Source organism: Pinus tabuliformis, chromosome 2_2 (genome assembly GCF_031772625.1).
Source record: "Pinus tabuliformis cultivar Carrire ecotype Pingquan chromosome 2_2, CPIR1, whole genome shotgun sequence".
In the NCBI taxonomy this organism is placed as follows: Eukaryota; Viridiplantae; Streptophyta; class Pinopsida; order Pinales; family Pinaceae; genus Pinus; species Pinus tabuliformis.
The window spans coordinates 965,216,738-965,243,241 of record NC_142300.1 but is presented as its reverse complement, the minus strand read 5'-3'; the positions used below and the strand labels follow the sequence as shown (position 1 = coordinate 965,243,241).

The 26,504-nt window shown below is 39.9% G+C and overlaps 1 protein-coding gene across 5 annotated transcripts in view; it reads right to left on the bottom strand.

Moving 5' to 3' along the window:
• Positions 1-26,504, bottom strand: part of DAW1 (Transducin/WD40 repeat-like superfamily protein) — a 333,355-nt gene that overhangs the window by 21,828 nt on the left and 285,023 nt on the right. For all 5 annotated transcript variants that reach the window (XM_089405557.1, XM_089405558.1, XM_089405559.1 and 2 more), the window contains 2 exons: positions 19,159-19,283; positions 15,404-15,463 (listed from right to left, as the gene is read on the bottom strand). In XM_089405557.1, coding sequence (XP_089261683.1) covers positions 15,404-15,463; positions 19,159-19,283 — 185 coding nt within the window. The remainder of the gene's footprint in view (positions 1-15,403; positions 15,464-19,158; positions 19,284-26,504) is intronic.

The following is a 26,504-nucleotide window of genomic DNA, read 5'->3' as shown; positions in this document are numbered from 1 at the left end:
TAATATTAGCCATTGATTAGGGACTTAATCTTAGCCATTGATTAGCGACTTAATCTCAACCATTGAATCATCAACAGGAAATCAATTGGAGATACACCAAAGAGATCAAGAATTCAATTTTCTGGGGCAGGGCTTGTTGAGGAAATCGAGTGAGTGATCAGCTGCAATGATGGGCAGTTCAGCAAGGGATTTCGATCCAAGGATAAAGAATACATATCAGGGAGGCAACAGAGTGCTAAAAGAGGCAGCGTAGAGCCTAGGAGGACTAGCGCAGAGGCTAAGGAGGTCAGCGCAAAGGAGCTGACGTAGAGGCCGACGCGGAGGACGCAAAGAGCTTTAGAGGCTGCGCTGAGGTGATTCTCTGGGATAGACTAAGAGATGATTGGCTGACGTAGAGCCAGAGAGGGTGACGCAGTTCTGAAGAGGGTCACGCAGTTCCAGAGGAGTGTGTGGAGCAGCGTTCACTATCCATCACAAGGAATAACCGAAACCACTATGGTTTATCCGGTTGTTGATCAAACGAAATATCTGTCTCCAAATAGAGGTATTGCTGCTAAGGATATTCTCTGAAGGGTGAGCCATTTCTGCTGCCCTTGCTGTCCCACTGATGAGAGAGCCGCATCCTCCTCTTCCTCCTTGCTTCTGACCCCTTTCCTGCTGCTTCCTGCCTTGGTCAACCATATGATCTCTTCCTGTCAAAGGTCTGCCCACATCTTCTCCCAACTAGGAAGAGAAGCCCTGCCCAAGATGCTTTGGACAAAGGTTTCCCAGTCTTCAGTGACTGCATTTAGGTCAGTCCTAACCATAAATTCAGGATCTAGTGTAGCCCCTACAGAAGTTAGCTGGTCATGGATCCTTTGCAACCTGAGAAGGAAGGGATCAATTTCTTCTCCCTTCTGCATCTAAAACTGTCTCAGCTGACTCTTAAGCAACATCTTCTGCTGAACGAAAGTTCCCTCGTACAATATGGTCAAGGCCTCTCACATTTCCCTTGTTGTGTCTTTCTCAGCAATATGTTGAATCACATGATCCTTGACCCCATCCAAGATCATGCACTTTGCTTTTCCCTGAGCCTCCTCGTACTTCTTGAGAGGATCAACATCAACCGGAACAACAATTGTTCTCAAGGCAATGCGATTTTTATCCAAAACTGTCAGGATCCTGGCCTTCCACATGACGAAGTTGGATGCTCAATCTAACCTGTCCTGATCCCTCAGTCTGTTAACGACCATCTCTGCTCAAATGAATGTCTAACTGGTTCTCTTCTCCCTCTTTCGCTGCTACCCCAGCAAAACTCGGATCTGGATTTCTTTGGCACTAGAAATCCTCTAAGGAACAAACTCCCTCTGAATTTCGATTTCCTTCATGAAAATCCTTCTGCCTACCACTGTTGAACCACCCCTCTGATCTCTCTTTGTTACTACTCAGCATTGGATCTAGATTTCTTGGCAAGAAATCTTCTGAGGAACTGATTCCCTCTACTTTTCTTTTGCCCCACTAGGTACTGTTCTGCACCAACAGAATCAACACCCCACCAACAACTCCAGATGAAATTTGTGCTGCACCTCTAGGCACAACAATAAAAAAAGTGAGACTCAACAGTCTCTACGCTGACCCAGTAACCATTACGCTACCCTCTACAGCATCAACATCACCCAATCAGGCTGACACAAGCTCTGCATGAGCCTCCCTTGGTGACTGCGTCACCCCTCCTCTTCTCTCTCGGCCAGAAACTATGTTGTCACTCAGGACAGCTATCTTCACACACAGATTTTCCTATGTCCTTTCGCCGATGGCTTCAGTCCTCCTTGATCTGCAATTGCTCTGATACTATGTGAAATTTTTTGAATCTAACAAATCATAAATCCTATTGCAGTAAACCGATTTGCATTACCTAATTGTGTTCTTCAGTTTAACAAGTTATTTTCAAAATTATTCAGAAAATATTAATGCAAATACATTGTAACATACACCAATATACAGATCAAGTACTGAAAAATAAATGAGAAAACCACACAAAGGACACTTATTTTTGGACTAAATGTCCCCAAAAAACCCCAGTGTGGGAAAATCGATGTAACAGATATCAAGGTTTTATTATTAAGCAGATTTCTGAATACAACTAGGGTGCCAAATCTGGCCCACTCAACAGAGAATAAACCCAATAGAAGTACCTCTATTCGGAGACAGATATTTTGGTGAATCCAGCAACTGGATGAACAAACCCCATAGGTGACTATGCTATCCCCAATGCTGTGCAGCGATGGCTGCTCCCATCTCTGCACTGGAACTGCATCACCTCCTCTAGGAGCTGCATCACCCTGCCAATGAGCCTTCCCGGCTCATAAATCGATCTGTTGAAGTGCTGATTGATCTGCCTCATAGAAACCCAAGCGCTGCCTCGAAGTGACTGTGTCAAATCTCTAACCTCTTCGTCACCCTTTCTGGAGTTGTGTTGTCTCTCCCTTGTGTTGCTCTTCTCTGCTATGTATTCTCGGCGTTGGACCAAAGTCCCTTTGCTAAACTTCCCCTCTCTGCACTAGAAACTTACTTCGAAATTCTCAACAAACCATGCCCTAGAATTTCGATTTTGCTCAAGTGTTGCTCTTACTGTTTTTTTGTGTTCTCCAACTGACCCCAAGCCTTCCTTTATACTTTTCCTGTTGAGAAATCAACGGTCGTGATCTAATCTCTAATCAACGAATAAGATTAAATTAGACTTGATCCTCGTCTATTAGAAGCTTCTCACCCATATTTTCATTAATACCCATTAATATTTTAACATTCCTAAGGTTAGGCTTAGGAACCCCATTAAAAAATATTAATTATTTTAATAAAATGCAATCCAAGTGGAATTTCACCAAACGATTTCTATGTCTTGGAGATCTCATGTGTTCTAACTCCTCCACAAATTTTCAGAGCTAGAGCACATTCGATGCTACCCAAAAATCAACACTCCCTCTTAGCGAGCAATGTGCTCTAGCAATACTTCCCAACAGAATTATCACACTGATTCATGACATCGATCCTCTGCGATGTTGATGCTCGGCCTATTGCCCCTCATCCACTGCGCTGCTGCAATCTATACTGCCGCCCATGACACTACCACTGTCACTACTGCATCTATACTACAACTCCCTCTCAATATGTTGCATCATGCTACCCATAGCACTGCCACTGCTAACTGCTGCATTGCAACTCAGTTGCTAAGAAGTAAGCAACTAAAACGCCACCCAAAAGCTGACATGCTAGTTAGTCGGGATGCCCCTTAGTGCTAAAGCTACCTCTGATGCTACTACCCTGCTATTGTATCTGCTCTATGCCTTCCGCGCTGCTGCAACGCTCCACTGCGCTGCTTCAGACTTTGGCACTCTAGCTCTGCCATTGTTGCTCCATCATCCCTCATACCAACTGACTCCCATCATTCTGCTACTATCATTAACGACTCCCATAGCCGTATGTGATCCAAGAGTTTAGGCACCTCAAGGATCCTACCCCTTTCATGTAGTCCTCCCGACTACAGCTCAATATCGCCCCACCTCTTCTCTAGAGGTGCATGAACACTCATGGCGCAATCATCATCGTCCTTTTTGTCAGCTTGCACCAGACCAGCCTTTGAGTCAGACTTCTCTTCTTTTCCCTTCTTTCGAGGGCACTACGTGGCAAAATGACCCATTTCTCCACATCTGAAGCATCTGACTTTGGATATGTCCTCCTTTTGTTTTTGCTGCCCTTGCTATCCCACTAATGCAAGAGTCGCATCCTCCTCTTCCTCCTTGATTCTGACCCCTTTAATGCTGGTTCCCGCCTTGGTCAACCGTCTGATCTCTTCCTGTCAAAGAGATGCCCACATCTCCTCCCAACTAGGAAGAGAAGCCCTGCCAAAGATGCCTTGGACAAAGGTTTTTCAGTCTTCAGTGACTACATTTAGGGCAATCCTGACCATAAATTCAGGATCTGGTGTAGCCCCTACAGAATTTAGCTGGTCACTGATCCTTCGCAACCTGAGAAGGAAGGGATCGATTTCTTTTCCCTTCTACATCTAAAACTGTCTCAGCAGACTCTCGAGCAACATCTTTCGCTGAATGGAAGTTCCCTCGTACAATATGGTCAAGGCCTCCCAAGTTTCCCTTGTTGTGTCTTTCTCAGCAATATGTGGAATCACACGATCCTTGACCCCATCCAAGATTATGCACTTTGCTTTTGCCTGAGCCTCCTCGTACTTCTTGAGAGGATCAACATCAACCGAAACAACAACCATTCTCAAGGCATAATCCTTGATGCGATTTTTATCCAAAACTGCCAAGATCTTGGCCTTCCAAATGACGAAGTTGGATGCTCCATCCAACCTGTCCTGATCCCTCAATCTGTTAATGACCATCTCTGCTCAAATGAATGTCGAACTGTTCTCTTCTCCCTCTTTTGCTACTGCCCCAACAAAACTTGGATCTAGATTTCTTTGGCGCTAGAAATCTTCTAAGTAACAAGCTCCTTTTGAATTTTGATTTCCTTCACGAAAATCCTTCTGCCTACCACTGTCGAAACACCCCTCTTTGATCTCTCTTTGTTGTTGCTCAACACTGGATCTAGATTTCGTGGCAAGAAATCTTTTGAGGAACTGATTCCCTTTACTTTGTTTCTGCCCCACTAGGTATTGTTCTGCACCAACAGAATCAGCACCCCACTAGCAACTCCAAATGAAATCTGCGCTGCACCTCTAACCATGGCAACTGGAAAAACGAGACTCAACAGTCTCTGCACTGGCCCAGTAACCACTGCGCTTCCCTTTGCAGCAACATCGTCACCCAATCAGGTTGACGTAGGCTCTGCGTGAACCTTCCTTGAAGATTGTGTCACCCCTCCTCTGCTCTCTCGCCCAAAAACTACGCTGTCAGTCAGGACAACTGTCTTCACACACAGATTTTCCTTTGTCCATTCGTCAATGGCTTCAGCCCTCCTTGATCTGCAATCCATCTGATACAATGTGAAAATTTCTGAATCTAACAAATCATAAATCCTACTGCAATAAACCGATTTGCATTACCTACTTGTGTTCTTCAATTTAACAAGTTATTTTCATAATTATTCATAAAATATTAATGCGAATACACTACAGCCTACACAAATATATAGATCAACTACTGAAAAATAAATGAGACAACCATACAAAGAACACACTTATTTTTGGACTAAACATCCCTAGAACAGCCTAGTGTGGGAGAACTGGTGCAGTAGATATGAGGGTTCTATTATTAAGCAAATTTCTGAATACAACTAGGGTCCAAATCCGGCTCACGCAACAAAGAATAAACTCGGCATAAGTACCTCTATCTAGAGATAGATATTTTGGCGAATCCTGCAACTGGATGAACAAACCACATAGGGGACTGTGCTATCCCCAGTGTTGTGCAGTAATGGCTACTCATAGCTTTGCGCTCGAACTGCGTCACCCTCACAGTGAACCTTCCCGACTTTGGAAATCGATTTGCTGAAATGCTGCTCAATCTGCCTCATAGAAACCCCAACATTGCCTCTAAGTGACTGCTTCAACCCTCCAGCCTTTGTGTCGCCCTTTCTGGAGCTACGCTCTCCCTAGTGCTGCTCTGCCTCTCTGCTATGTATTCTTGGCCTTGGACAGATGTCCCTTTGTCGAACTGCCCCTCTTTGCACTAGAAACTTACTTCGAAATTCTCAGCAAACCACACCCCAGAATTTCGATTTAGCTCAAGTGCTGCTCTTACTGTTTTTTGTGTTCTCCAACAGACCCCAAGCCTTCTTTTATACTTTTCCTGTTGAGAAATCAAAAACCATGATCTAATTTCGAATCAACAAATAAGATTAAATTAGACTTGATTCTCGTCTCTTAGAAGCTTCAAACCCATATTTTCATTAATACCCATTAATATTTTAATTTTCCTAAGTTTAGACTTAAGAATCCCATTAGAAAATATTAATTATTTTAATAAAATACAATCCGGGTGGAATTTCACCAAACGATTTCTGGGTCTTGGAGATCTCATGTGTTCTAGCCCCTCCACAAAATTTTGGAGCTAGAGCACATTTGATGCTACCCAAAAATCAACACTCCCTCTTAGCAAGGAATGCGCTCTAGCAATACTTCCCAGCAGAAGTATCACACTGATTCACGACATCAGTCCTCTGCGTTGCTAATGCTCATCCTGCTGCCCCTCATGCACTACGCTGCTGCAATCTGTACTGCTGCCCATGACACTGCCACTATCACTTCTGTATCTGTACTGCAGCTCCCTCTCACTATGTTGCATCATGCTGCCCATAGCACTGCCACTGCTAACTATTGCACTGCAACTTAGTTGCTGAGAAGTAAGCAATTGAAAAGCCACCCAAAAGCTGACATGCTGGTTAGTCTGGATGCCCCTTGACGCTAAAGCTACCTCTGTTGCTAATTTGTGTTGACCCTATGATGCTCCTATGCTATTGTTGTATCTCTTATGTGCCTTCTGCACTGCTACAACACTCCACTGCGCTGCTTCAGACTTTGGCACTCATCTCTGCCACTATTTCTCCATCATCCCTCGCACCAACTGACTCCTACCATTCTGCTTCTGTCATTAAGAGCACCCATAGCCGTATGTGATCCAAGAGTTTGGGCACCTCAAGGATCCTGCCCCTTTCATGTAGTCCTGCCGACTACAGCTCAATATCGCCCCACATGTTCTCTAGAGGTGCATGAGCACTCATGGAAAATCATCATTGTCCTCTTTGTCAGCTTGCGCTGGACCAGCCTTTGAGTCGGACTTCTCTTCTTTGCGCTTCTTTCGAGGGCACTGCGTGGCGAAATGACCCATTTCTTCACATCTGAAGCATCTGACTTTGGATATGTCCTTTCGTTTCTGCTGCCCTTGTTGTCTCGTTGATGCGAGATCCACATCCTCCTCTTCCTCCTTGATTCTGACCCTTTTGTTGCTGCTTCCCGCCTTGATCAACCGTTTGATCTCTTCCTATCGAAGAGTTGCCCACATCTCCTCCCAACTGGGAAGAGAAGCCCTGCCCAAGAGGCTTTGGACAAAGGTTTCCTAGTCTTCAGTGATTGCATTCAGGGTAGTCCTGACCATAAATTCAAGATCTGGTGTAGCCCCCATGAAAGTTAGTTGGTCACAGATCCTTTGCAACCTGAGAAGGAAGGGACTGATTTCTTCTCCCTTCTGCATCTGAAATTGTCTCAGTTGACTCTCAAGCAACATCTTCTGCTAAACGAAAGTTCCCTTGTACAATATGGTCAAGGCCTCCCACATTTCCCTTGCTATGTCTTTCTCAGCAATATGTGGAATCACATGATCCTTGACCCCGTCCAAGATCATGCACTTTGCTTTTGCTTGAGCCTCCTCATACTTCTTGAGAGGATCAACATCAACCGGAACAACAACCATTCTCAAGGCATAATCCTTGATGCGATTTTTCTCCAAAACTACCAAGATCCTGGCCTTCCAGATGACGAAGTTGAATGCTCCATCCAACCTATCCTGATCCCTTAGTCCGTTAACGACCATCTCTGCTCAAATGAATGTCGAACTGGTTCTCTTCTCCCTCTTTCGTTGCTACCCCAGCAAAACTCGAATCTGGATTTCTTTGGCGCTAGAAATCCTCTAAGGAACAAGATCCCTATGAATTTCAATTTCCTTCACGTAAATTCTTCTGCCTACCACTGTCGAACCAACCCTCTTTGATATCTCTTTGCTGCTACTCAACACTGGATCTAGATTTCTTGTCAAGAAATATTCTGAGGAACTGATTCCCTCTACTTTGCTTCTGCCCCACTAGGTATTGTTCTGCACCAACAGAATCAGCACCCCACCAACAACTCCAGATGAAATCTATGCAGCACCTCTAGCCACGACAACCAGAAAAACAAGACTCAACAGCCTTTACGCTGGCCCAGTAACCATTGCGCTGCCCTTTGCCACAACAACGTTACCCAATCAGGCTGACATAGGCTCTGCATGAGCCTCCCTTGGTGACTGCGTCACCCCTAGTCTGCTCTTTCGACCAGAAACTGCGTTGTGGCTCGGGACAACTGTCTTCACACACAGATTTTCCTTTGTCCTTTCGTTGATGGCTTTGTTGATTTGGGGTAGCATCGAATGTGCTCCAGCCATGAAATTTGGTGGAGAGGTTGAGGCACATGGGATCTCCAATACCCAGAAAGAGTTTGGGTAGATTCTAAACAGATAAGGAGATATTAAAATAATTAATATTTTTAATGGAGTCCCTAAGTCTAAGCTTAGGGAAAATAAAATATTAATGTGTACTAATATGAATCTGTGTTAGAATGGTCCAAAAGACATGGATCAAGCCAGACCTAATCTTAGCCTCTGATTAGGGACTTAATCTCGGTCATTGATATCTCAACAGAAAAAGTATAAGAGGAGGCTTGAGGGTCACTTGGAGAAGACACCAGAGTGATCAGTCATTCTATTCTCTAGAGCGGGGTTTGCTAAGAGAGATAGAACTAGTGATCGGGAGAGCAACTGAGGGGCATTGAGTATAGATAAACAGAGAAGGCAGAGATTGTGCTGGGAGAGCAGCGTAGCAACCAAGGAGAGTGACGCAGAGCCAGCAAGGGCTCACACAGGGCCACACAGAGGCAGCCAAGTGCTGCGCAAAGCACGAGAGAGGCTAGCATGTTTGACACAGAGGCCTAGAAAGCTGATGTAGGGCCTCTTGGAGTTGATGCAGGCCAAGAAAGGCTAACGTAGTGCCAACATGAGATAGACAAGGGCTAACGTAGTCCAGATTGGGCAGACGCTGGGGTTGCAGAGCAGTTTTGTGCTGAGGAGCTGCCGGAAGGATTTTCCGAGGTTCAGCAAGGAGATTTCTCTCAAACTGTGAGGTATAGATGCTAAGGAAATTCTCTAATGGGTAAGCTAGTTTCGGCACCTAGATTGTACTCTGATATTGCTTAATAAGAAAACCCTCAGATAGCTGCACCGGTTTTCCCGCATTGGGTTTTTCCAGGGACATTGGTCCAAAAATAATGGTGTCATGTGGTGTGTTTGTTCTTGTTTCTTTTAGTTGCTGATCTGTAATATGTTGAGAATGCACTGGTTTTTATTTTTAGTATTTACTTTGTAAATAACTTGTTAAAGAAAAATAACAAGTAGGTAGGAATAAATCAGAAAAAGTGCATGAAGGATTTCTAAACTAAGTAAACTTAGAAACTTCAACAGGCTTCAGTCCTCCTTGATCTGCAATGCCTCTAATACGATGTGAAAATTTCTGAATCTAACAAATCATAAATCCTACAATAGTAAATTGATTTGCATTACCTACTTGTGTTCTTCAGTTTAACAAGTTATTTTCAGAATTATTCATAAAATATTAATGCAAATACACTGCAGCCTCCACCAATATACAGATCAAGTACTAAAAAATAAATGAGAACCACACAAAGGACACTTATTTTTGGACTAAACGTCCCTGGAAAAACCTAGTGTGGGAAAACCGGTGCAGCAAATATGAGGACTTTATTATTAAGCAGATTTCTTAATGCAACTAGGGTACCAAATTCGGCTCACCCAACAGAGAATAAACCCGACAAAAGTACCTCTATTCGAAGAGATATTTTGGCAAATCCAACAACTAGATGAAAAAACCCCACACGTGACTGTGCTGTCCCTAGTGTTGTGCAGCGATGGTTGCTCCCAGCGCTATGCTGCAACTGCATCACCTCCTCTTGGAGCTGTGTCACCCTCCCAGTGACCCTTCCCCGCTCAGAAATCGATCTGCCTCACAGAAACCCCAGCGCAACCTCTAAGTGACTGTGTCGGCCCTCCAGCCTCTGCGTCACCCTTTCTGGAGCGTTGTCTCTCCTTGGTGCTGCTCTGCATCTCTACTATGTATTCTCGACCTTGGATAGAAGTCCCTCTACCGAACTACCCCTCTGCACTAGAAACCTACCCCAAAGTTCTCAGCAAACCACACCCTAGAATTTCGATTTAGCTCAAGGGCTGCTCTTACTGTTTTTTTGTGTTCTCCAACTGACCCGAAGCCTTCCTTTATACTTTTCCTGTTGAGAAATCAACGGTCGTGATCTAATCTCTAATCAACGGCTAAGATTAAATTAGACTTGATCCTCATCTCTTAGAAGTTTTTCACCCATATTTTCATTAATACCCATTAATATTTTAATTTTCCTAAGTTTAGACTTAAGAACCCCATTAAAAAATATTAATTATTTTAATAAAATACAATCTGGGTGGAATTTCACCAAAGGATTTCTGGGTCTTGGAGATCTCATGTGTTCTAGTCCCTCCACAAAATTTCGGAGCTAGAGCACATCCAATGCTACCCAAAAATCAACAAGAAGTAGATAAGTCCTCTTCTTCCATGCAAGAAAGTTATTGGTACTTACCAATTTGTTGCTTTCCTTGCACAAAGACATTGATGTATATTCAGAAGGGGACATATACTTGATAGATTTTGAAATGTAGTTGACTTCTTTTCTCCTTGAAGTCTTGATGGCTTGCTTTCCTTGAATCTTGATGTTCCTCAAGATGTTTTCTCCAAGTGGGCTTGCTTGATGATGAGACTTTCTTGATGGCTTGGCTTGAGGTGTAGGTCCCTTCTTGATCTGCTCTTCTTTGTAGGTGCCTTTGTACAAAAGGCTTCTCCTTTTGTTTTGTAGTCTCCTTGTAATCCCTTCTTGTCCTTGAGTAGATTTGGCTTGATGCTTCAACCTTGTAGATGCCCTTCCTTGATGAGTGTTCTTGAGTTTCCCTTTCCTTGATGTGTTACCTTAGCTCTGATTCAAGGGCAGTTCTATGTAGTGTGATTCTTCTTTCACTTTATAACAATTTGTGAAGCACTTTTACTATTATCTTAGCTTGATCTTCTTCTTATTATTAGTGTGTGTGTTTCATCAAACTGCTACCAAAAACATAAAGACCAGAACACACATGTTGGCTCTCTACCAGGGCCAAAACTCTCTCTCTTAGAGAGGAGAGGAAAACCCTTCGGTAAGTTTCTCTTATTGAAGCTTCCTATTGATAACTGTCAAACCCTAGACCCTTGACTAGGATGTCCTCCAAGCAAAAGTCAATTTCTTCCTCTATTCTACACTTTGTTCCCGACACATAGACTTCCTCCTTCTGGCACTTTGCTTCTCAACACTTCGTCCTTCTTCGATCTTTGTCTAGAGATAGTCCTTGCTTATGTGAGCTTCTTGATGTGATATGCTTCCTCTTTACTTAGAGAAGTTCTTCACTTATGAAGACACCCTTCCCTTGATCTAACAAGGTTCTTCTTGAGATAGGTCTGCAAACTGATGTAACTGAACAGCAGCCCTACTTTTGCCACGTGTGTTAGGAACCCTAGAGAATTAGGGCTCTTTTCCTTTGCTATAGAGAGAGACTCGTTCGCTAGACTTGGGGGGCCTTGTAGACTTGATTTCTCACCCAACAATGATAATTCTAAGTTGCAGGAAATGTGGGGGGAGAGGTCGTTTCAGGCAGGAAACGGAAACGAAACTGGGAAACGTGTATGGTACAGCCTGGAAACGCGTTTCCGGCCATACTGCCACGTTTCCCGAAATGGAAACGTGGCAGTACGGCCGGAAATGCGTTTCCAGGCCGTACAAGCCACGTTTCCCAGTTTTAATGTGTTGTTTTTTAATTTTTTTTTTTTATTTGTTTTTAATTTTTTTTTAGGTTTCCGGTAAATTCTAGAAGCCTATTCTAAAGTTATAAAAGAGCAGTTTGTCTCATTCTCTCATCACACTATTCAGCAAGTTGTTTCTCTTGGAGACTGGCAGTTGTTTCAGCTAGGGTGTTTTGAGCAGTGAGCAAAGTAGATTTCAGCAGTAGGATAAAGAATACAAAAGTGGTCCTTCTAAAGAATGGGATGTGGATGCAGAAAATCCTGATTTGGATCTCTCTCTTGCTGCCCTGAATATTGAGGCCGAATCTGGAAGTGGAATTGGTGCATCATCTTCTTCGGCACTACCATCCACTGTTGAGCATTGTGCTGCTTCTATTTTTGATGAGGATTGTTATGATGAGGATTAGTCTTTTGTGACTTGTCTCTATAGTTCTTGCAGCCTTATAGTCTTTATTGTACTTGCAGCCTCATATACTAATATAAATAAAGGCTGATTTTGAATTTTCCTATATTTTTATTTTCATTATGTGATCATTCATGACTCATGAGTAAATGTGATGTAAATTTAATCTTAATGTTTAAATGTAATAAATTATAATCATATAATGTAAATGTATCATTAATGCTTTATGATTGCACATATATATAATAATAATTTTTAAATATTTTTAATATATATATATATATATATATATTATATATTATTATATATATTCGTGTTTCCCCGTTTCCAAAATTTGGGGAGGTCGTGTTTCGTTTCGCTTCCCATTTCGGAAACTCGTTTCCGTTTCCCCGTTTCGTGCAACTTAGTGATAATTCATGAACTGTTCTCTAGCTGCTGTTATGCTGCAGAATTGTCTTACTTTTCTTTGCATGTGTGACTGTTTCTAGCCCTAGAAATAGTCCTCTTCACTTTGGTCTTCTTCCTCCTTTCTTTGCTTGTCTTGGAAGCCCTTAGACTTGCTTTTTACCTTCACTTTCCTCGACTTCTACCTTCGCTGATTTCAGAGCTTTATTTATGGACATTGAGAGGGAGTAGACAACCTCTATATATAGAGGACTATCCCTCCTTTAGGCTGACTTGAGGCCAACTTACTGTCCTTAGGCCAACTTCACTATTTCTTCATTATTTTGCTGCTTGAAGGCTTTAGTTGCATGGAGATGACTTTGACTTTGCTTGGAGGTATTCCTTTGACCTTTATATCATTTTATACATAGTGTAACATGCCCTCAAAGGGTCTTACATAAATACATTGACTCTTTGACTTCCTAGAAGCACTTAAACATGTGTTTGACCTACTTCAATGAGCAAGAAACTCATTGACAAATAATATAAAAATAATATTTCTTTTCTTGAATAAATACAAATATCAAAAGTACATTTATGAAGACCGAACCTAGTTACACTTTCTTCAACAATTGGCCCCAAAGAAGACAAGTCGACCTCATTAAGGACAAGTCGGCCTAAACAGGAGCCTCAAACCACTATATATTGGTAGCTACTCAACCTCGTTTGCATAATCAATCAAGCAAGTTCGATCTGCAGTTGCAGGAGGAGAGAAACAAGATCAATATACCTAAGAAGAAGGTGGAAATCCCAGTGAAGAAGAAGGAAACCTTTGTCAAGTAAAAGAAGTCGTATTTTCCCTCTCTACTACTAGATGTGTGAAGTTTTTGGGTTGCACGAGGGCCGAAAATTTCAGAATTGCGGGAAGGCCAAAAATCTGGGAGTTGGAGGGCCGAAATTTTGTGTAGCCGCTGGATTGAAGCTGGTTGATAAGAAGAGACTACTGGTAGATTTGGTGGAGTGAGGAAAGTCTTTTGTTCTAGTTAAAGGTCTTGGTTTGTCTCAATCTGATTTGAATCTATTAGTGGAAGAATTTCACAGAGTTTTCCCTTGTATAAGGGTTTTAGCCCTGGCTGAGTGCCTATATCTGGTGTCATTCATCTTCATGCTTTTGAGTTGATGATTGCTTGATGAGAAGAAGATAAAAAACATAAAGAAAGCTAATAAAAATATAATAATATCACAAGTAATTGTCAACATAAGAAAATCTTTCTGCCTTTCTGATTTTCTAACATTTCTTCTGACTTCATGCTAACCTTAGGTGTGGAATCAAGCGGCAACAATATCTATTAATGTTTTTAATATATATATATATATATATATATAATGTGTCCTCCATGTCATGTTCCAGGGGATCACCATGTCATGTGTCATATATTCGTATTTTTGTGTTCTCGATGTCCCTTGTCCTCGTGTCAAATGACTTAATATACAAGTGTAAATCTGCGATTCACTTGCTGTTTGGAGCTAATTTCATGCAGAAATAGGGTCTGATTTTGAGTTTACAAATGATATTTTTCTGAAGATTTAAAATGGTTTGCCAAGCACATGTTCAATTTTTACTTCAAATCTCACATTGATTCCCCCTCATAGTTAGTGCACACTATCTTGTAGTTCGGAGGGATTGTAAATGTACCTTCCCTAGTTAACTTTGGAACCCTTCCAGTTTCAAGCATTACCACAGCCCAAAGTAGAAGATTGACTACATCTTATTAACATTTACATACAGGAGAAGGTTTTGGCAGCAAAGAAGGTAGTAACAAATCTTGTTGGAGAGGTTCCTTGGGAGAACAGTGCAGCAGAAATATTCTTCTTTGCTCCAAGGCACTATTGGGGATGGCAATCCACTCCTCCTAAGTTACTACATTGCCTTTGGCACTGTATTTAAACACCAGTTCTTTATTCTTTTTTAAAATTGCACTGTAAATGTCATTGAAGGATGTATCAGTACTTCCTCTGCTTTTCAAAAATTTAGGAAACAAAGAAAGTAGATACCTACATATAGGAGTAAGAGTGAGCAGGGAAAACTTTCATATATATAGTGTACATGTAGATGCATGGATAAGAACTTGAAAATTTATATTATCTTAAAATTCTTTTCTCTTTAAGGTTTTACTAGCTTTTTCTTCTTCATCTTTGTAGTTTGCCCACCCATGTCTTATTTTGAGAAAGTTAAAGATAAAAAGCTTATAGAATATTGCAACAACATTTCTGTGCACAAATCCACTAGGAAACATCCCATAATATTTCCTAAATGTTTCCAGACAATAAAGTTTTGGGAAGCGATCCTAGATGTTCCTTCATGTTCTCATTTTGGTAGCAATTCTTGATAAAAACAAGTCCCATGTCCAATGTTTTGGTTGCATGGCCTATGGTCAATTTCTTCTACATGTAGCCATAAACTTCTACACATGCTTAGGTGGCATATTATGCTTGTTCATACAGTACCAAAAACAGAAGTACAAAATAAGCATATAAAAAGCAAGACAATTCATTAACTGGTTTTGTTTTATATGTTTTGGAATTTGGTATTCTTTGAAAACACATAAATACGTAAATAGCTTTATGTCCGTAAATTGTAAAGTGTGTAACTTATTAAGGCTAGATAGACATCAGGCACTTGTTTGAGGAATTCTATTTACTAAGCGCAAAAAGATCACACATAAGAACTGTAGTGTGCTTAACAGAGGAACTGCACAATAAGTCCAGATAAACTTTACGGTCATCCTTTCTATATAAGAAACCAAGAAAACTAATTTAATCTCTGGAAATATACTGGTATTTTCATGTATTTCTGTCAAATACAAGGCTACTTTGTCTATCGTATTTTAATGAGACTATTTATTGTCAATTTATCTCAGAGACATCACTAAAAATGTTGACATAAAATTCCGTTTCAACTTTCAATTTTCAAATAATTACCTGCAGCTTTATCTGGTTTTCCAGAAGCTTTTCCTTTGCTAGTTCATGAACCTTTGGCTCCTGCACACCAGATAATAGAGAATGCAATCATAAGTGGGGAGGTCCTTCAAAAAAATTTACCACTGAAATCAAAGCCCACTTAATCTAGGTAGCCTCTTTCTTTTATTTGAAATAAACACCTGACTAAGGCTCTAGTATAACGAATAAAGTATATGATAAAGAATAACAAAGTTAATAAGGCCCAGGAGAAGATGACAGAGATATAATATAATTTCTTTCTTGTCAGAAAACCATATGCTACCTATTAGCCAATAGTAATGCATCAACCGTTTAGTAGCATGTATCTTAGTGGTAATACAGGGATGCTGGCTGACAAAAATCTTAAACAGATATTATTTTGTAAATGTATTTTATTTGAAATCCGATCTGAAATGTAAAGATTTCTATAAATACTTAGAATAGAGACTTAGAAATGGTTGAACCATTGTGATAGACTTTGAGCAGAATTGTATCCTTCAAAGTTATTTCTGAAATAATAAAAGGATTCTGGATTCATTTTAAAACAGCTTGTGTCCTTGTAAGTTCTTCTTTGTTATTATTTTTCACTATGTTTTAATTTGCATATGCTTGAAGTTGTAGGAATTCTGGGTATGATAATATTGATTTTCAATTTATCTGAAATCCCCTATGAAGTTATAATTCTTTACAGAGATTAGTTAATTAAACTATCTGTTTGATTTAACTCCTCTACATCACTAAATTGTCACTTTCCCTTAAGTTTCAAATATATATTGTTTGGCTGTAAAAGTATTTTACACGCATCCACTATATATGATTGGTTAAAGAATCTGTTTGATGTTTAACAAATCATATTGTCTCTAAAGTTTCAACCTTACATATCTCATCAAAGCTAAAATACTATTAGAGGTGAAGAATCAGCCCTTCTAATAAATCATAAGTAATTAAGAAATTGCACCTGTTTAAATAGTTTAGAGCTTTGGTCATCCAAAAACTTTAAAAACCAAAAAAACATTATAGATGCTCTGGCATAATTCCTGACCTAGAATTATCTTCAGAGATACATCATACAACAGACCATAGGCATGTTTGACCGCAGAAGTTGACTGAGGCATGTTTGACCGCAGAAGTTGATTTCAGTTGACTGATTTTCACTGTTGTTTTGTGTATTGTTTTGACTGCTGTTTGACCAGTTAAAGAGGCCGAGTTTGACTACCTTTGACTGAGCTTCAAAGGGGAAGTTTTGTTGTTGCATTGACCATCTTTGACTTTCTGGTTAGGGCTGAATTTGACTGCAATTGACTGTAGATTTGACAGGGTTGTTTTGACTTTGATTTGAAAATACAACTTTGACTTTTTGTACTCTCTCTCTCTGCTGAGCATTTGATATAATAATAAGAAGATTTGATCAAAGGGTTTTCCCCATCTTGGGGTTTTTCCCTTTCATCCGCCAAATCTGGTGTCCTCTTGTCTTGGCTTGTCTTCTGCATTTTAATTTATGTTCTATCTACGATTACTGTCAATGTAATTTATGGTTAATGTGATTGCTATTGGAAACTAATTTGGAAATTTTCATTGGGCTGCTTAAAAGTACATTGAAATAATTGTGCTAAGCATAGAACATACCATTGTTATCTAAATTTAACAAGAGTGAACAAACGGAAATTGCAGAGGTGAAAGAAAGTGTTGAGACCTTAGCTGACTTGTTTTGAGATGGTTTTCTTGACTTGACTTTGGAAGTTTGACTTGTCTTCATGGGAGGCTGACTTGGTGGATGGAGGGAGGTCTTGGTTTTGGTATAAGGGTCTTGGTTGTCTCATTTGATTTGGCTTTTGATGAAGAGAAGAGTTTTTTGGGTTTTCCCCTCAAGGAGGAGTTTTGCCTTGGCTGAGACCCTACATCTTGTGTCCTTGATCTTCATGTTTATGGTTTTGATAGTTGCTTGATGATAAGAAGAGAACAGAAGACATTAAAGAAGATAATAAGAAATTCAAAGAAATCACAAGTAATTATCAAGGTAAGAAAATCTTTCTGCCTTTAAGTTTGGAGGCTAACACCATGTGACATGGGACGCTATATGTTGAGCTATCTCAGTTAGAGCTGAGCCCTAGAAATATTGACTGGACAATGCTCTTCAGGGTGGCTGGTCTGCCTTGAAATGTCAGTGCGGGCTTAGAAGGGTTTTGGGGCAGAATTCAACGGTTGGCGTGGCCTGTTCTGGTGCCCTAAGCAGGGTTGAATTTCCTCAGAAAAGAGCCACAGGACCGAGCCCTAATTCAGATCATTCTTGTGAATAGGAACCAAGATTCATAGCTTTGGAATAAGGGCTCTAAGGTAAAAAGATCAGCACTATAATTAGAAAGAGTTTAAGGTTGCATGGATAGTAGATCTGTAGCTTCTCAAGATGGCCTAATCAGTGGGCCATGGCCCATGATCTCTGAAATTCTGTGCACACTGCACAGGAAACGATCCTTGCAAAGGTATGTATGTTGTTCTTCATATGGATGTTTGGGTAGATCTTCAGTACTTGTATCAAGTGATGTTTGGGGTTGTTCTTCAGTGCTTGTATTTTAGTTCTTATAACTATGGTAGTGATCTTCTATGCCTATAACAGTGATGTATAACTGTGGTCTTCTATCCTTATGACTATGATATATGTGAGTGTTAGTATAACTGAGAAGTGTGGCAAAGTCCTTTTATGACAGTCCCTTTATGACAGTAATGTGATGTACGATCATATCCTTGTGACTGTGGTATGACAGGTATCAGTGCCTCTATGACATGTATCAGTGCCTCTATGAATGTGTATCAGTGTCTCTATGACATTTATATCAGTGCCTCTATGACAATTATGTGATGTGTGACAATGCCTCTATGACATATGTGACAATGTATATGACAATGATGCTTATGACAGTGTTGACAGTAATTCTTGTGACAAGGATAGGAGGGCTTGTGAATACCTCCTTGAGAGGTATGTCTGCTGCTATCTTATGAGGATCTAGTATGATCCAGGATTGGCCCTAGGTGGCCTAATGTGATTGATGATGAAAGACTTATGTCTCATGATATTTGTACATTGTATCTCAGCTGAACATTTGATGAATATCTAAGAAGAAGAATTTGGTTGGGTTTTCCCCCTTGTGGGGTTTTTCCCTAGTCTTTGACCTAAATCTTGCTGTCCCTATTGTGTATGTTTTTCTTCTATTGTTCCTTAAAGTTCTGCTGCAGTGTTCATGTTATTGTTCTCTCTACATAATTGCTACTGATGATATGATGTTATGGGGTGAATATAATGTGAAAAACATTGAAAAAGTTTTAAAAATGCAAGTATCTACAGCAGAGAACAAACTAGCGCTAAAAAATAACATTTTTGGCCCTAGATAAACTTGCCAGAAGGCATCTCACAGGAATATACTAAACATCAATACTACTTTGGCCATTGAACATTTCCCTATAAAGGCTTAACTATTATTATTAGGAAATTCGCAAATCTACAAGCATTGCAGTTTTAGGGGCTTTTAATCTATATTTTCTACCTTTTCCTTTATCATCCTTTTCTGACTTTTCTGAGCTCCACTTATCGATAGCTTTATTAAGAGATAAGTTTCAGTCCATCTCTAACTCATTGTTATAAATGAATACAACTTAGCTATAGTTCAAGGTCTACAAGCCACCATGAGCTTTTATCATGTATATTTCACAACAAAATCATTACAAGTGGATAGATAACTTACCTTTAATTGGGAATGACCATAAGCAGACTTTATGTCTTCAATTGTTCGAATTCTTGTTATATCTTCTTTGCCATTCCCCTTGATTGGTGTGTTAGTGGACTGGATACCTTTTGATCTTTTTATCCCTGCATTTTGTGATAACAGCAGTTAGTTTTTTCATCTTTCATAAATCCATTGCTTTCTATAAGGTTTGGTGCCATTCTGTTCAACTAACCAATTTGTCCAAAAAAGGTTAACCATATATAATATTTGAGAAAATCTTTATACAAGAATTCCAGAGATCACTTGATTAATGTGTAAATAGGTTCATTGTTAATGTGGTTAATGGGCACTCATTTGACCTTGTGATGTTTGTATTCTTCCTGACGATATGATTGTGTGGTTGTTACTTGTGTATGTCTATCATACCTATCTTTTATTCATTTTTTTGTGTTGGGTGATATTCAAAAAAAAAAATTATTTTTACCAAAGTTTAATCAGAAGTTCATCGATAGCTGACTTGGTTAAGTTTGTTGGCTAACAAAGAGATCACTAGTTCGAGTCTTATTAACTGAAGACAATCTCTCTCTATATGTGTGTGTGTGTGTGTGATTGACAGTGATCAAGGCATAAACTAAAAAGATTCTAAAACATGGTTTAGAGGGGCAAAACAGAGGTATGACTTCATGTTGTTGATTGAGTCAAATGACTCCATTTCCAATGAAATTCCATACATAGGCTCCATCTTTTGCATTAATTATTTTGGTACAGTTAGATTTTGTTTGAGGTGACTTTTCTGGTGTTTCTTCAATCAGAATAACCATTTTGGGGCAAAAGGCTATTTTTGGGGTCATTTTAGCTTCGTTCCTGATGAAATTTCAGATTATAGTTTTTGATGTAAACAGTAATCTGAGTGAAATAGTGAATCAGAACTTATGGATTGATATGAATTTGGCCCAGAAATTGAGGATGTCCCATTGAAAGAATTGAGTGGAGCTGGATAGTATCGATAGATGACAAGGCACATCATGGCAGAGAGTCTTGAAGATGAAGGATCCATATACCCGGAATTTTTGACAAAATTGACATGAAAAGGGAAATTTTATAAGTCCCTTAAGGTGAAGTAGGGGTGCCCTCTTTCCCCCCCTTGTTTGGGATTTACATTGAAGAGCTAGAGTTCTTCCAATAGGAGCAACTTCAGCCCGATGACGGTTGTTTCTCCATCAAGTTCTGATCTCCATTTTTCTTTTGCAAATGACGTGATTATCCTGGCCTCCAATCCAAAGGATTTGTAGAGAAAGTTGGATGTCGTATCTTGATTTGTGATCTTTGACAACTGACAATCAAGTTGGGTAAATCCAAGTTGATGATCTTCAATGACTTGAAGAATGTTACCCACCAAAAGTGGGTGACCCCATAGGAGAAAAATTTTCTCCCAAACTTCGCATCCAGCAAGCCAGCCAACATCTTTTGACAGTCATCACTAGCTTATGACATGCCATTTATCTCTGCCACCTGCATCAGTGATATGCTTTCTCACCTATCCAGCAAGAGCACATGGACCAAGGTGGATTTCCGATCAAAAGTTACTTTATTCATTTGCAATCGAGTGCTTATAGCTGTTTGTATTTGGGCTTTTGATCTGGATCATGGGGTCATATGGAAGAAGAACAAGTTTTGACTGTGCTCTTGTTCCCTCACCTTAAGTGGGAGATTAATATTTGATCCTAGGCTAGTGGGACCTCCCCTAACGACCCAATGGGTATAGGAGGGAAACTACATGGGAAGCCTTGATTGAGAGAACGTGTTCCATCTATCCTTATTCCATACCTACCAATTTCCATATTGTATTACAAGCCCTTATTCCGCCTCCATTCTTCTAGTGAAACTAATCAGCGGTTCTTTGGGATTTGGCACCCATACATCCACATACCGGGGTAGGGCCTGGAACTTTTCCCTGGGAGGTTGATGCAGCTAAAAGAGAAGGAAAAAACATATATTGGGGCTTGGCCACAAGAAAAATAAAAGAAAGAATATCAAAATCCAAAATATGGTCAGGACATACACATTAGCACATGAGCTAAAGCCAAGCATGAGCTCTACCTCACTCGTTATGGTCATCACCCAGTTCCTGAGCACCATATGGCTCCTATATATCATGAAAGGAACCCTAGCATGTCCCAACCCTAATGAGCAATGAGATGCCTCATCATTAAGGGGTAATATAACCACTATGCATCATACAAAGCAAGCTCTAACCCTTTGAGCTACAAGAAGTAATACTATGAAAAATAAGCAAAAGTAAAAGGCACAAAAGAGAGGTGGAAAAACAAGGGTCGGCTTGGTAACTCATGCATCCACAATTGCTCCCTCCCCACATCTATACACTCGAGATGTGGATCCCCATCATGTTAGTTCCTTTGACCATGGCACTTGGCCATGGAGTCTTCTCCCCTCCATTACCATCATTATTCACATAACACCTATTGATTGAAGGGTGGACTAAGAAAATGCTACTTTCCCTTAGGGGTCGGAAGCACCTAACAAGGTTATCCTTTAACCACTCCTACCTAGGGAGGAAACATCATTGTGAGTTCAAAGCCTCAATTTTGGAAGAAAAGCCTTATTTTAAGTATCAAATAGCCCTTTACATTCAATCTAGGTTCACTTAGATGCAAAAATGATTATTGTATCTGATGATTGGTTGCTTTCACTAGACTTTATGTTGTGATTGTCAGGTGGTTCCATAGCCATGACCTAAGCATCTCACCCATAGGTACCTAGGCCTCTAGAGAAGCATATTGGCACCCACAGGTCAAGCACTGAGACACATGGGACTCCAAGCAACAACAGAGCACCACACACACCCTTGGGCACCTCCAACACCTAGAGCATTCTACAACTTTTCCCTACATATGATCAATTTTTGGGTTGATGCACTTGGAGCTAGCATTCCCCCAGTTGACCTTAGCACTTTAAGAAGGATAACAGTTGATCGAGGACCGAGATGAGGATGGTCTCACCCCTTGAGACATGGGAGGGCTAGCACCACCTTGGAAGCCCTCAACATTGGAGTAGAGACTGACACTATGACCATTTGGAGACCCATGAGACCACCTTTGGTGCCCCAAGTTGGATTTTGGGGTCCATGAAGGAGTATTGACAGAGACCTAAGGGCCAACCCTCAAGGGATGATTTTTAGAGGCTCTACACCTTGTTTGGCACTCAACAACCTCAACGCAGACCACATTGAGCTCCCTTGATGGACGACGTCAGCTATTTAATCCCTACGGCTCACACGTGTGAGCTATTTCTTATGTTTTATGTCTTGGCTATTTGTTAATTTTAGATACCAATGGTATGTTCTATGCTTTAGAGCAATCTATCTCAATTTTTCTTATTAGCCCAATATCAATTTACAGATTAGCAAGAACATTAACATTGATAGTAAATGCAGATAAAACATAAAAAATAAGCAGAAGACAAGCCAAGACAAGAGGACACAATATTTGGCGGATGCCAGGGAAAAACCCCAATGTGGGGAAAACCCTTTGATCAAATCTCCTTATTATTCTTCAAAAGTTCAGTAGAGAGAGAGTACAATATACAAAATCTACTTGCCCAATCATTGTAAAACAATCTAGTCAAAATGCAGTCAACAGGATGCCCTAACCAATTTGTCAATGCTGGTCAAACCAGTAGAAAGTCTCCTCCAAAGCAGCTCAGTCAAACCCAGTCAACTCGGCCTTCAAAGACAGTCCAAATCAGCCCAAAACAGTCCTGAAAAATCTAGTCAAACCTGGTCAACACATAGTCAACTTTTGTGGTTAAGGGCTGCAGTCAACGCTGGTCAAAGTTCCTAGAAAATCTCGGTACCTATGCTAGAATATGTGGCCTGCCCAAACAAAGATTCTCCCACAAAAAATGTATTCAAGTGAAGTCAAACAATGCTTGGTCAATGCTGGTCAAAGCTGGCTGCACCTCGGTCAACGCAAAAAACAAAAGTGCCCAGTCAAACCTTCGCACGTGTGGAGAAGAATAGGCTGCTTGTGATTAGTATGACCCAATCAGATGAAGAGAAAGAAAGATGTGTCAGTTGATGTATGTCCAAATGGGGAAAATGCCTCTTCTATTTATACACAATGTTGAGGGTGAAGCAGGGTTGCGGGGGAGCGCCCCCCCTCTCGCTCCTGCTCCTAATTTGCACTCCAAGCGGGAGTGGCTCCGAAGCGCGCTCCCTAAAAAAAACGTTCCCTGCCTTTTCGGGAGCGTTTAGCCTTTTTTGCAGTAATGTTCCAAATGCAATTTTTTTCAAAGAAACAAATAAGTTTTGAGTGGGGCAGCCTAATGATCAAGCCTATGGCCCTAGTATTGATATGTGATTCATGGTAATGTTCTCCTTAATCTTCATTTTCATCCTTTTACTTAAATTTTTAACATTACCATGAAATGACTCAGGATGTTTGAGAGTGGTTTTGACCTCATTGGATTTCATATGGAGAAAGTAGAATTTTAGATTTCATTCAAAATCCCGCAGACTTGTTAGTTTTTCAGAATTTCAAGATTGGGGGATTGCAATGTTTCCATTGAATTTTGTCATGTATTAGGGTATGGAACTCGTATTTAATCAAGAACACCAATCCCTCTATGTACCTTGATGTTAGTGACATTGGTTGTCGAACTCCTCTTATCATGACCCTCCAAAAAATGTACGCATCACTCAAACAAAATCTTGACTTGACATGCCATGCTTTTTCTATCTTATGTTAATGCTTAGAGGGTGATATTAATGAAAAAAATCCCTATACAGATCCAAAGGTCATGACAAAGATACCTCTGGATATTAATGCTTAGAGGGTGATATTAATGACAAAGATCTTGATTTTCCAACAAGACTAAAAAATTAGACATTTCTCGTAGTGGCAAGAGGCCCAAGCCTAAGCAATAGACAATAGATTTACTTGTCTTTTCTAGTTTCTTGTAGTTTTTATAATTATTGACTCTTTCATATTTATTATGATATTTTTTTAAACAATATATGACAACTTAAGTTTGAAGTTTGAAGTTGGCCATTATAACTCATTAGTAATGGATTATGCATATGATGCTTCATGAAAGTTGAAAGTTGTTTCATTTCATTTCATTTTATAACATTTCATTTCATGTTAGATATTATTTGTTGTAATCGATACACTTAGCTTACAAGTACAACTTTGGTGATCAATGATGATAAATGTTATATATTGAATTTTCAAAGCTTGAAACTTTAAGAATGATGAATCATGAGGCCCAATATGTTGTATGTTACTATGTTACTAACTTGTGGACATGGTTGATGAAGATTATAACTTCTAGATGATTGTTGTTATATCGTTCAATCTATGTTATTAATGTTTTTTATATCTAATTCATCATTCTACATGTTTTTGTTGACATATATGCATCAAAATATTATATATATATATATATATATATATATATATATATATATATATATATATATATATATATAAAATGCCTCGGGATTCGCTCCCAAACCAGGAGCTTCTAAAAAGGTTGCTCCCGCTTCCCATTTTTTCTCCCGCTCCCAAGTAACCTTGGGGTGAAGAGACACATCTGTTGGGCTTCATGACCCTACATTAGACTTCTCGCGGACCTTGACAATTTGTCCATAGAAGAAATAAATTCATAATTCCATTTCTACTTGTCAGAATGAGATGACCTTTAGATCAATCCTGCACCTCTCGGAAAGAGGAATCCAATGAAAATATCATCTCCATCATATGAGTTGTCCAAGGTGGAGTTTGGCCCTAGTTTCCAATTTTAACACTATTGGGTTGGCTTGTAACCCAATTCACCATTGTGACTTTACTTGAGATTTAGGGACTTTTAGGCTAATTAGACATTGTTCCTCCTCATGATCTTTTTTTTTATCATCATCACTTGGACTTGTGAATTCGGCCTCTTTGGAAATTTCAGCCTCTTGTTCTAATGGGAAAGATGTGATCTATTGAGTGAAAATTGTTTTGAGCATTTGTTCTTGTCTTTGGAGAAGTCACTTTGGATCAATAATTGGATTGTTTCATGCATATTGTCTTGTAAGTGCCATGTTTATTGCAAATTTTTGATTTCATATCTAATGTATGGAATGAATTAATGATCTAGGTTAATTTTATGCCCTAATTTTGTTGAATATCAATTGAAGATCTCGGTCATATTATTGCATGCATTACTCATAGTATGATATGTGAATGGCAATCCTCTTGGTGATCTCATGTTAGCTCTCCCCAAGTGCAGTTTAATCCCTCACAAGGTGATATTTAGGCTTTTGATGCTAATGCATCAAAATATCCTTACTCCTTTGCAAGATCAAATCAATTTTAAGAACCCATAGACTCCATTGACCCTATGACTAGGCACTGACCTTCCTTGTTCGTGATCAATTCAACTTTTTATCCATAAATTTTATCCTTCTATCTCTTGACCTAATTCAACCCCTTTAAGGCTAAGCAACCAAGCTAGGGCTTGGTGCGAATTCCTAGGGACGAGGAATTTTTAGTGTTGGAGAGCCTAGACTCTAAACATCAAGAGGATAGTGGTTGCCACAAAATCTTTCCTTTTGGTGGGCATTCCTAGGCTCTGCACTGCCTCTTCCGGCACTCTATTGCCTCTCTGATATGTATTCTTCAGCCTTGGATCGAAATCCTCTCGTTGAACTGCCCCTCGCTACAACTGATCACTCACTCAATTTCCTCAACAAACCCTGCCCCAGAAAATTGAATTCTTGATCTCTCTTGGTGTACCTCCAACTGACCCTCAAGCCTCATTTTATACTTTTCATGTTGACGATTCAATGGCCGAGATTAAGTCCCTAATTAACGATAAGATTAGATCTGGCTTAATCCTCGTCTCTTAGAACTTTCTCACCCATTTTATATTAATACACATTTATATTTTAATTTTCCTAAGTTTAGACTTAGGGTGATTACAAATATTAATTATTTTAATATCTCTTCATCCGGGTAGAATTTATCCAAACAATTTCTGGGTTTTGAAGATCTCATGTGCCTTAGCCTCTCCACCAATTTTCATGGCTAGAGCACATCCGATGCTAGCAGAAATCAACACGCATTCACTTCAATTTCGTAAATAAATGTCTTTGCCCTAGTTGTTTTCCCTATGGTAAACCCTAGTTTGGTTTTAGATTCAACTTAGGGGATTTTTCAGGGCTTCATGTGCCTTGTCCTTGTATAAAAACATCATAGGAAACCCTTTATCCTTACATTGACCTTTGGCCATCCCAACTATCAACCTATCGATCAAGCGCTGGGCCTTGTGTTGTACGAATTGGCCTCTCTAAGGAAAGC